General features: G+C 33.8%; 1 protein-coding gene across 6 annotated transcripts; it reads left to right on the top strand.

The window, feature by feature from the left end:
• Window positions 4,808–11,662, top strand: LOC107625904. Of its 6 annotated transcripts, none has more exons than XM_021117872.1 (4): window positions 4,808–4,826; window positions 10,234–10,356; window positions 10,439–10,762; window positions 11,416–11,662. In XM_021117872.1, exons 2-4 carry the CDS (start codon window positions 10,260–10,262, stop codon window positions 11,496–11,498), a joined length of 504 nt encoding a protein of 167 aa, XP_020973531.1. In that variant the 5' UTR covers window positions 4,808–4,826; window positions 10,234–10,259; the 3' UTR covers window positions 11,499–11,662. The 6 variants fall into 6 exon arrangements, with proteins under 6 accessions (XP_020973531.1, XP_016184148.1, XP_020973525.1 ...); XM_016328662.2 differs by lacking the exon at window positions 4,808–4,826 and adding an exon at window positions 9,210–9,559 and having other exon boundaries at window positions 10,439–10,752; XM_021117866.1 differs by lacking the exon at window positions 4,808–4,826 and adding an exon at window positions 9,210–9,559 and having other exon boundaries at window positions 10,439–10,752; window positions 11,411–11,662.

Below are 11,701 nucleotides of genomic sequence, written 5' to 3'. Positions count from 1 at the left end.
GGAGGATACATAAACCAAAAAACTCTTAAAAAATCGGTCAATTCTGACGGTTCATCAATTAATCGTTGGTTCGACTGATTTTTTGACCGATTTTAATAAAATCAATCTGATAAAAAAATCGATTTTATTTTAATTAGTTAAAAAATTTAAAAAAATCAGTTTATTAAAACGTTGAATAATATGACAATATGTAAAGGTCTTTACAAAAAGATGTTACTTGTATCTTTATGGAAGCATCCTTCTTTAATTTTTTGCTCTAAGTTCATCATTTTCTTTTTATTTTTAATAATTCTCTATTATGGTCTCCTTTAACTATTATTTTATGATATCATCAACCCCATTTTGATTCATATAATTTTAGCTAACATCAATATCAATAACAAATATTTTTTTGTCTCATCCATGATAAGTTAGATGACACTAACTCTTAAAAAAAGTATCTAAATGATATTTGTGAAAATCACCATGACATAGAGTTATTATTTACTATAACATTATGTAAGTATGAAACCGTTATTAAAAGTAATTATCAAAATGAAACAACTAATTATCTTTTGGTATTTTTTTAAAGTTGTAAAGATACACTATCAATAAAAAATAATTATTCAAGTATTTTTTTAAATAAAAACAAACAACAAAAAGAAAAATATTTTATTTGAATCAATTTAATTTTAACACAACAATTCATGAACTTACGAATTGATTCTTTTTCTTGGATAAAAAATAAGATAAAATAAAATAATAAAAAAAGTAATACAAATAGAAACTCAAAAAGTAATTGATATATGTAAATATAATATACTTGTAACATGATATATAAAATCAATATTTTAACGCTAAACAAATTAGCTGCAATATGCACATTTATATGACTTATATGCATATGTATATGATTATGTTCATGTAAATATACTTATTTTGTAAAATCAATTATATTGGTCTTCTATGATTCTATTGTTTTATTTACTAATTTTTACCAGATTTATTTATCATTTACTTTACTAATTACATATTAGCACCAAACAAATTAAATTAAAAAGTGTAATACTTTAACTACTCAAATTGAATAGTCGATATAGTGAATTAAGAATTTGGATTATCTAAATGAAGAAATTGGTAAAGTGATAAAGTTAAACGTTAATTATCGTTGATTTTACAACTTCTATGAGATGTGTTCCTACTATCTTAATTTAAGAGTGAATTTTTTGTGTGACATAATTTAAGAGTGATTAACTCTTCACTTTATTACTTTACCAACTCTCTTATTTTAGAGAATCTTAATTCATGAATTAATTATAATTGGTAAAAAAAAAAGACAAAACACTAATATAATATAACGAATGNACCACCAATAATAATAATAATAATAATAATAATAATAATAATAATAATAATAATAATAATAATAATATGTAACCATGTTTAAACATCCTGTATTTATTAAATTCTTATGAAAGCATCAGTGATCAGAGGGTAAATCTTAATAAATCTGTTATATTCTTTAGCCACAACATTCCCTCCACTATTCGTACACTACTGGCTAATGTTATGAATATTAATCATATTGGAGCTCAGGATAAATACCTTGATTTGCCTTCTACAATCTCTAAATCGAAAAAGGCTTCTTTTAGTATGATCAAAGAGAAGGTTTGGAAAAGAATCCAATGTGGAAGCGCAATCTTCTATCGTCAGGTGGTAAACATGTATTGCTTAAGGCAGTGGGAGAAGCTATTCCTATTTATACATTGTCTTGCTTCAAGTTGCCTGATGGTTTAATTTCGGAAATTCACTCTCTACTTTCTCATTTCTGGTGGAGACAAAAAGGTTCTGAAAGGCGGATGGCTTGGATTAGCTGGGACACTATGACTCGCCCACGAAGAGAATGAGGCCTTGGATTTAAAGATCTCAGAATCCAAAATCTGGCGCTTTTAGGCAAATAGTTTTGGCAACTCGTAACACAGCCTACTTCCCTATTATCCAAAATCCTAAGAGGTAAATACTTTAGCAATGGTAATGCTATAACGGCAGAAATTGGAGTCTAACCTTCTTGGGGATGGAGGAGCATACTGAAAGGCCGAAAGATTGTTAAAAAAGGTCTTAATTATTGGGCTATGGGTACTGGAGAGAATATCCGAACCTTTGAGGATCCTTGGCTGCCTCCTCCGTATCCTTTAATGATTTCTGACATGCTAAATAGACAGGCTATTTCTGAGTTGGTTCCAAGAGTTAAAGATCTAATTATTGAAGATAGGAATTGGAATCAGAATCTCATTCAAGAATTATTTTCCCAAGACGTTACAAATAAGATTTTGTTCGTTAAAATTCAGCAGAGTAGGGACAAATTGCAATGGAATTTGAACAAATCCAAGCAATATGATACAGTTTCAGATTATAGAATTGGCTATTTATTTTACCATCCGCCTTTGGAGCTCTGCCCTAATTATATGCAGCAGAAAAAGCCGTGGGTTGATCTATGAAAATTAAACTTGTCTCACAAAATTAAGCTATTTATCTGGAAAGCTCTCCATGGCCAGCTTTTGGTGCTTGCTCAGATTCATCACCACATCCCATCTATATCACCAATATGCCCCTGCTGTCATGAAACAACAAAAACAGTCACTCATTGTTTGATCGATTGTTCTAAAATTAAAGATATATGGTCTCAGAGTTATCTTCGTGACTATCTTCCCCCTCAAAGTGCTAACGACTTTTGGACATGGTGGACTGCATCAACAGAGATGCTTAACTCGGTGAAAAATGCTGATCGTAATCCTCAATTGCTTGCCATCATTTGCTGGAACTGCTGAAAGCTCGCAACCAGTTGATTTTTGAAGGTTCTACTTCAATGCCGTCTGCCATTCTAGCAAGCTCTGTCAAGTTGCTTCGTGAAATCCAAAGAACTCCCAGTTTAGGCCGTCTTCTACATGAGGAAAACTATAAGTTTTATTCAATTTGATTTATCATTTTTTTTTCTTTAAGATTTTTCTTCATTTTTCGACCACATACCGTTGGATGAATACCTTCAGTGTAGTGTTTTTGGGAAATTCCCACTTTTTATTATGCTGTCCTACTTTTGGACATCTTTGTATTTAATTTTTCAATAATTAATGAAATATAACCTACTGTTACGATGGGTAACCGGAGATTGTTGGGCTGGACTCGCTGGGTTGGCCCAATCGTCTGAGGAAGGAAGCCTTCGAGCGGGTCTGCGCCTTGGGGCCTCCGTCCGACTTGTGAGTATGAACGAATGTGGGTGGTACCTGTAAAGATACTCCGATGCCTAAGTCAGCAAGGGTGTGAGCAGGTCTAGAGAGTATTGGGACTTAGTGATACCTGAGGGATGTCAGTGTACTTATAGTGGTGAACCAATAACCACCGTTGAAGTAGTGCCACTTTTTTAGGGTGTTAACCGTCCCTTTATCTCAGGGAGGTTAAGATATGGCTCTTGGAAGTGGTTAGAGAGATTCTAGGGGCAGTTACTCATTTAAACGAATGTTTATCTGCCAGCTAACTCTCGTCCCCAACTTCTTTAGGGTAAGTCGTGGTAAGAACCGACTTCGCAGGAGGAAGGTCGGTGCTAGGTGAGGCTCAACCTTTCGGATTGGGCCTTTTATTTGTACCTGGGCCTTATCGTTGGCCCAGGGTATGAACACCTACTATNGAGTAAACTATTATTTTTTTTCATGAACATTCTGAACATTAATAAATTTATCTATAAAAAAACGAAATTGAAATTGAATCTATAAAAAATTTATTTTGTATGACAAAATTATTCAAAAAAATATAAAATTACTCAAAAACTTTAAATTATCCTTTTCCAAACCCCAATTAATCTAATTTTTTCGTCCTTCAATTTCCACAAACCATTTACCCTTTATCGTCTACCCCTTCTAAGAAACGAACGTTACCTTAGTACATGAAATTAAAATCTTTAAAATTGGATAATAAAATTTTAATAATTTTTTTAATAATTAAAAATAATTTAGTATATACTTTCGTTTCATATTCATATTTATTTTGAACTAATAGAATATTAAAACATAATTTAGTAATATGCATTTTATACCAAATATAATATAAAGATAGAGGACATAATATATCTTCTAATTTCGAGTTAATACTCAATTTAGCCCATAAAAAATAAAATTGGATTTAATTTGACCCTTAAATTTTAATGGACTCAAATTAGACTCCAAAATATATAATTGTAACTCACATTAACCTTTGGGCTAATTTTTATTAACGTGTTGATTTGGTACATTAACTTATTGTGATTTGAATTTTACACCCAGGTTTTATGTGATAAAGATTTATTAGAACTCCAAAAACTTGATTGTTGCTCCTAAAGCTGCAGAATTTTTAAATTAAACTTGTTATTATGTCTTCAGGAGAATATTGGAAAGTCAATCAAACTTCTAGTAGGTCTAGTAGGTTTTAATCACATAAAATTTATGCGAAGAGTCTAAATCTTAGCAAGTTAATGTTGGATTTTTAGGCTCCCTTCCTATGTGGAGAAAAAGGCCAAATATTAGTACCCAAGCCTATGAATAGTTGAAGTGGCTGAGGTGAGTTAGGGTTGAGAGAGAGAGGTCATTTTTGAAAGGAGAACACCAAACACTAGAGAGAAAGGAAGAGAGAAAGTTATTTTTGTATATACACAAAGTTGTCTCTGTAAATTAGTCGCTGCAGATTTGTTAACCGTTGGATCGAGCTCAAATTTGGACAGTGTGTTCTACACATCTAGTTCTTTGATTTCACTGTTCGGATCTTCGATTCAATATCTGTAGATGGAGATATTGATCACGCAAAGCAGCTCTATTTTTGTGGTATTTTCATCTTCTTGTTCTTGTTTTGTAAGTTTTGAAACTTGGGTTGTTTGGCTTGTTGTATGCACATTTTGTGCAGTAATTTGTGACTCTCTTGTATCCTATTTTTCATCATAGTGAAGCTATATCCTGGTCTTGGTGACTCGTGGTTTTTACTTCTCTCATTGAGGAGGTTTTCCACGTTAAAAATCTTGGTGTGTTAGCTTGTTTCTAATTTCTGGTTTATGTGATTTTTTCGCTGCTATTGGGTATTATTGTGCTGGTGTTAATACTTGTTGTGAGTGGATATTGTTGCTCCTCTAATTCTTGCAAGTAGGATTGTGTGTTTTATTCCTATCAATTGGCATCAGAGCTCAGTTTTGGGTATTTAGTTATAACTTGCTTGAAAGATGGAGACAAATAACTCTACTTGGATGATAAGTTTGAATGTCACTAATTACCATTTATGGAAGGGAAAAATAAAGGATTTGTTATTTGTAAAAAATCTACATTTACCCGTATTTTTTACACAAAAACCAGAATCTAAAACGGATGAAGAATGGGAGTTTGAATACCAAAAAGTTTGTGGTTTTATTAGGCAATGGGTGGATGATAATGTTTACAATCATATTGCTAATGAAACTCATGCTAGGACTTTGTGGAATCAAATTGAATCCTTGTATGCTTCCAAGTCTGGCAATAATAAATTGTACTTGTTGAATATGTTGATGAATTTGAGATACAAGGAGGGGTCACAAGTATTAGATCACTTGAATGAATTTCAAGAGATTCTAGATCAGTTGTCAAGCATGGGAATCAAATTTGAAGATGAGGTTCAAGGATTGTGATTGATAAATACTCTACCAAATTCTTGGGAGTCATTTCGTATCTCTCTTACTAATTCTGCTTCAAATAGTAAAGTGAGCATGCAACTTGTTAAAGGTGGCATTTTAAATGAAGAGATGAGAAGAAAGATGCAGAATTCTTCGTCGCACTCTGAAATGTTAGTCACTGAAACCAGGGGGAGAAATCAGAATAGAGTTCAAAAGGGTAGAGGTAAAAGTAGGAGCAAATCCAAGGGAAGATACAAGAATGTTGAGTATCACTACTGTCACAAAATGGGTCACGTTAAAAAATATTGCTATCTTTGGAAAAAGGAAAATAAAGGTAAGTAAGAAAAGAAGGATGATAGTGGTAATGATCGTGTATCTTCTATTTCAGATGATCTTCTTACTGTTGATATTGCTGATTATGAGTACAAGGTCAATCTTGTTTCTGATGATGAGTTTAGCTGCGTAATTGATAGTGACACCTCAATACCTGTTACACCGAAGAAGGACTTCTTCACTTCTTATACTCCAGGTAATTTTGGAGTGCTTAAGATGGGTAATGATGGCTTGGCCAAGGTTATTGGTGTAGGAGACATTTGTCTTGAGACTAATATGGGAATGAAGCTGCTACTCAAAGATGTTAGACACGCTCCAGATGTTCGCTTGAATTTGGTTTCAGTTAAAAGGCTTGATAATGAAGGCTTTGTAAACACTTTCGGCTTTGGACAATGGAAGTTTACTAAAGGTAACTTAGTGGTGGCTCGAGAAAAAAGTACTTCAAGTTTGTATGTGATGCATGCCATGATTGCAAAAGGTAGTGTGAATGCGATTGAAAGTAAAGAAGTTTGTAGCTTGTGGCACAGACACTTGGTCATATTAGTGAAAAAGGACTTAATTATCTAGCTCAAAAGGATGCTCTTTCAGGTTTGAAGAATGCAGAGTTGGAGAAATATTCTCATTGCATGGCTAGCAAACAAAGAAGATTATCCTTCAAGAAGCATCAACCTTCAAGAAAATCAGACTTCTTGGAATTGGTGCACTCTGATATTTGTCTTCCTTTGAAGGTACGATCCTTTAGTGGAGCTATTTACTTTATTACTTTTATTGATGATCATTCAAGAAAGCTTTGGACTTATGCTTTGAAAACAAAGAACCAAGCTTTGGAAAAGTTCAAACAATTTTAAGCTTTGGTTGAGAGGCAAACGGGTAAAAAGTTTAAATGTATTCGCACTGATAATGGTGGTGAGTATTGTGGACCATTTGATGTGTATTGCAAGCAGCAAGGCATTAGGCATGAAAAAACACCTCCTAAAACATCTTAGTTGAATGGTTTGGCAGAAAGGATGAATAGAACACTGATTGAATGAGTTAGGTGTATGCTTACTGAAGCTAAGCTACCTAAAGTCTTTTGGGGTGAAGCGGTACTTATAGCAGCTCATGTGATTAATCTGAGTCCTACAATTGCTTTGGACAATGATGTTCCGGATTATGTTTGGTCGGGCAAAGATGTCTCGTATAGTCACTTGAGAGTCTTTGGATGCAAAGTATTTGTTCATGTTCCAAAGGATGAGAGGTCCAAATTGGATGTGAAGACAAGACAGTGCATTTTTATTGGGTATGGTCAAGATGAGTTTGGTTACAGGCTTTATGATCCAGTTAAAAAGAAGCTTACAAGGAGCCGTGATGTAGAGTTTGTTGAAGACCAGACCATTGAAGACATTGATAAGGCAGAGAAGAGTCAATCATAAGAGAGTAGTGACTTGATTGATGTAGATCCAGTTCAGCCTCCTTCTTCGTCAGAACTAGCAGAGAATCAAGATCAGGAGCATATGCAGCAAAATGAGCCTTTGGTTCCTAATGACCAGGAGATGGAAGATCCAATTGATGCTCCAGTTGATGATGATGCTGATAATTAACCTGAACTACCTGAAGATCCAACAGGTTTCCATCCTAGGAGATCTACTAGAGAGCGACGACCTTCAACAAGGTATCCTTCTAATGAGTATGTGACATTTACTGATGGATATGTGACCTTGACTGATGGCGGAGAACCTGAGTGCTATGCGAAAGCTATGGAAGGCGACGACAATAAGAAATTGTTTGATGCAATGCAAGATGAAATGAAATCCTTGCATGATAATCAAACATTTGAGCTTGTGAACTTGCCAAAAAGGAAGAAAAATTTGCAGAATAGGTGGGTTTATAGGTTGAAGCATGAAGAAAATTCTCAGTTTCCAAGGTACAAGACTAGATTGGTGGTCAAGGGCTACATGCAGAAAAAGAAAGTTGACTATAATGAAATCTTTTCACCGGTTGTGAGAAGATCTTCTATTAGGACTATTTTGAGTTATGTTGCAAGTCTTGATTTAGAGATAGAGCAGATGGATGTGAAAACTGCTTTCCTTCATGGTGATTTTAAGGATGAAATTTATATGGAACAACCTGAAGGTTTCATGGTAAAAGGCAAAGAGGATCATGTTTGCAAACTGAAGAAGAGCTTGTATGGCTTGAAGCAAGCTCCAAAACAATGGTACAAGAAGTTCGAGTCTGTTATGGCAGAACAAGGCTACAAGAAGACTACTTCTGATCATTGTGTATTTGTTAAACAATTTGCTAGTAATGATTTTATTATCCTTTTGATATATGTTGATGACATGCTTATTGTTGGTCAGAATGCTTCTAGGATTTATATGTTAAAGAAGCAACTTGCAATGAAGGACCTTGGGCTAGCAAAAGAGATTCTTGGTATAAGAATCGAGCGTGATAGAAAGGAGAAGAAACTTTGGTTGTCACAAGAGAAATACACAGAGACAATGTTGCACAGGTTTCAAATGGAGAAAGTAAAGGCCGTTAGTACTCCTCTTGCTACACACTTTAAATTGAGTTGCAAGCAAAGTCCATCAAGTGATGAAGAGAAGAAAGACATGGAAAAAGTTCCATATGCATCAACCGTGGGTATTTTAATGTATGCTATGGTGTGCACAAGACCGGATATAGCTCATGATGTTGGTTGTGTTAGCCGTTTTGTTTCAAACCCAGGAAGAGAGCATTGGAATGCTATAAAATGGATAATGAGATATCTTCGTGGTACTTCTAGCATGAAGTTGTGTTATGGAAGTGATAAGCCTATTCTAGTTGGTCCATTTCAGCCTTCTTGATCAACTTTGCGGGTGGAGCTGTGTCATAGTAATCAAGATTGAAAAAATGTGTTGCTTTGTCTACTACTGAGGCCGAGTTTATTGCCATTATCAAAGCGTGTAAGGAGATGCTTTGGACGAAAAAATTCTTGAAAGAACTCGGGTTTACTCAAGAGAGGTATGTATTGTTTTCTGATAGTCAAAATACTATATATCTTGGTAAAAATTCTACTTTTCATTCTCGATCCAAACATATTGATATGAGGTATCATTGGATACGTGATATTTTTTGGATGCTGAGTTGTTGGAACTTGAAAAGGTTCATACTGATGAGAATGGTTCTGATATGATGACCAAGACATTACCAAGATGGAAGTTTGAAGTTTGTTGCTTAATCGTCGGAGTGGCGGTTACCTCCACATAGTCGTGAGGGGGAGATTTGTTGGGTTTTTGGGCTCCCTTCCTATATGGAGAAAAACCCCAAATGTTAGTATCCAAACCCATGAATAGTTGAAGTGGCTGAGGTAAGTTAGGGTTGAGAGAGAGAGAGGTCATTTTTGAAAGGAGAACACCAAACACTAGAGAGAAAAGAAGAGAGAAAGTTATTTTCGCACATACACAAAGCTGTCTCTGTAAATTGGTCGCTGTAAATTCGTTAACCGTTGGATCGAGCTCAAATTTGGACAGTGTGTTCTACACATCTGATTCTTTGATTTCACCATTCAGATCTTCGATTCAATGTCTATATCTAGAGATATTGGCCACGCTAAGCAGCTCTATTTTTGTGGTATTTTCATCTTCTTGTTCTTGTTTTGTAAGCTTTGAAGCTTGGGTTGTTTGGCTTGTTGTATGCACGCTTTGTGCAGTAATTTGTGACTCTCTTGTACCCTATTTTTCATCATAGTGAAGCTATATCCTAATCTTGATGACTCGTGGTTTTTACTTCTCTCATTGAGGAGGTTTTCCACGTTAAAAATCTTGGTGTGTTAGCTTGTTTCTAATTTGGTTTATGTGATTTTTCCGCTACTATTGGGTATTATTGTATTGGTGTTAATACTTATTGTGAGTGGATATTGTTGCTCCTCTAATTCTTACAAGTAGGATTATGTGTTTTATTCCTATCAATTAATGTGTAAAATCAACACACCATTTATACAAATTAGCTTAGGAACTAACATGAATTACTATTATAAATTTTGGAGACCGAATTGAGTTAATTATAATTTTAAGAATCAATTTTCAGAGATCAAATTGAGTATTAATTTTCTAATTTTTATCTTTAATTTCAATGTCGCTTCTAAACACAACCTAAATGATAAATTTGATTAAAAAATAATTCTGCCACCAATTTTGGAGAACAATTAAAAGCCCTGCACACCGTTATTAGAAGTTGACTTCTTATAACGTTTTCTGTCCGAGCGGTTTCTTGACTTGATTTACGACATTGATAATAAACTACAGGCAAGAGAATAGCAAAGGAGAAGAGAATGGCAACATCGACAACTACAAGTTTGTTCAGTTTGTGTTCCCTGCTAATGGCCATTCTTTTTGCATACTCTGCATCTGTTCAATTAAATGATCCTGGTAATTTAATACATCTATTTTCATTTATACCTATTGTCAACAAGATCTAGTTTATAAACTCATTTTTTTCTTCTGGCCATAGATTGGTATTTTTGGTTTCCTCTATATTCATGTGCTTGCATCGTTAATTTGACAAACGGCGTTGTCTCAACCAAACTGAGAAGGAAAATTGGCATAATTACTCTATGTTCTGGGATTTTGTTATATCTCAAAGTTGTTCTGGAAGATGTTGCATATGGAATAGCGGGGTTTTGGTCACTGGATCTAAGTGAGAGAGTTGTTAGGGAGAAAATTGGAAGCATATTAGTTGTCATGTCGATGATCTTGCAAATGGAAGCATTCAAAGTTCAGACTAATAATACCTTGAAAACAAGGGTGAAGGAATTCTCTAATATGGTAAAATATGGTGAGATTTTAGGAGTTTTTTTTTTCTTTAATATTATTACGAATAAACTACTATTTTGGTTATTAAAAAATTAATTTTTGAAAAAGTTACGCTCAAAAGGAAGAAATAATATTTTGACTCCCAAAACTTGACCACAGTTTGACAAAATACACCAAAATATAGGGAGACATACTCAAAGACGACTTTAGATACCTGATTTTTACTGTTTTTTTTGCAAGCCTATTTAGAATAGAAATATTTCTATCTTCTAAATTTGATAATTTGATAATTTTATGCGACTGACATTGTAAAATGTTTTACGTAGTTGTACAATCGCATCTGTCTTTTTGAATGAAAGTAGTAATTATTTTTAATGACGTGACATTACGTTATTGAATGCATGTATAAGGTTGTTTTACACTCAATGCATCAAAATTAAATTCATTTTATGCTAAATAAATTTTTTTGACCATTCTTTTCAAAAAAAAAAATTGAAAAACAAAAAACAAAGGAATATAAGCCGTTTGTCACTCATGGAAAGAAAGATACACTTTTATCAAGTTGAGATTTCTTGAGTCATTTTATAAAAAGTTGAATCTTTCATAAAATCAAAATGGTAGTTTATTCTCATTATCAGTTATCATCAATTAATTAAGTGCAACCATGAAGTGCAGGGATGCTGATCTTAGTGGGCTTTAGCTACATGTTACCCCTGATCTTCTTTGTGGTCCTAAAAGGAGAAATGAATAAGTTCTAGTTAGGACACAAGCTTATGTCATTCTTTTGTGTTCGTAAATTCTTGAAGAAAAAGAAGTGTTAAACTTCCTTGAGAAAATTTTACAGTAGACTTAGGTCCTTAAGAGAAAATGTGCCCAATAAATCCCCGAAGAATTGTAGCAGTTGATTTATAGGTCCTTAAAGGCTTAAACAGAACGATGAATCGGATTCAATAATATAATT

Source organism: Arachis ipaensis, chromosome B01, assembly GCF_000816755.2.
Source record: "Arachis ipaensis cultivar K30076 chromosome B01, Araip1.1, whole genome shotgun sequence".
In the NCBI taxonomy this organism is placed as follows: domain Eukaryota; kingdom Viridiplantae; phylum Streptophyta; class Magnoliopsida; order Fabales; family Fabaceae; genus Arachis; species Arachis ipaensis.
This window is presented reverse-complemented; position numbering and strand designations above follow the sequence as displayed.

What these genes read in the sequence shown, in the direction of transcription:
- LOC107625904 (XM_016328639.2), top strand. Translation starts at nt 9,511, where the DNA reads ATGTCTATATCTAGAGATATTGGCCACGCTAAGCAGCTCTATTTTTGT. An exon ending in TAAGCAGCTCTATTTTTGTG is followed by an intron (nt 9,560 to 10,233) that starts GTATTTTCATCT and finishes AATAAACTACAG; the next exon opens with GCAAGAGAATAGCAAAGGAG. An exon ending in TGTTCAATTAAATGATCCTG is followed by an intron (nt 10,357 to 10,438) that starts GTAATTTAATAC and finishes TTCTGGCCATAG; the next exon opens with ATTGGTATTTTTGGTTTCCT.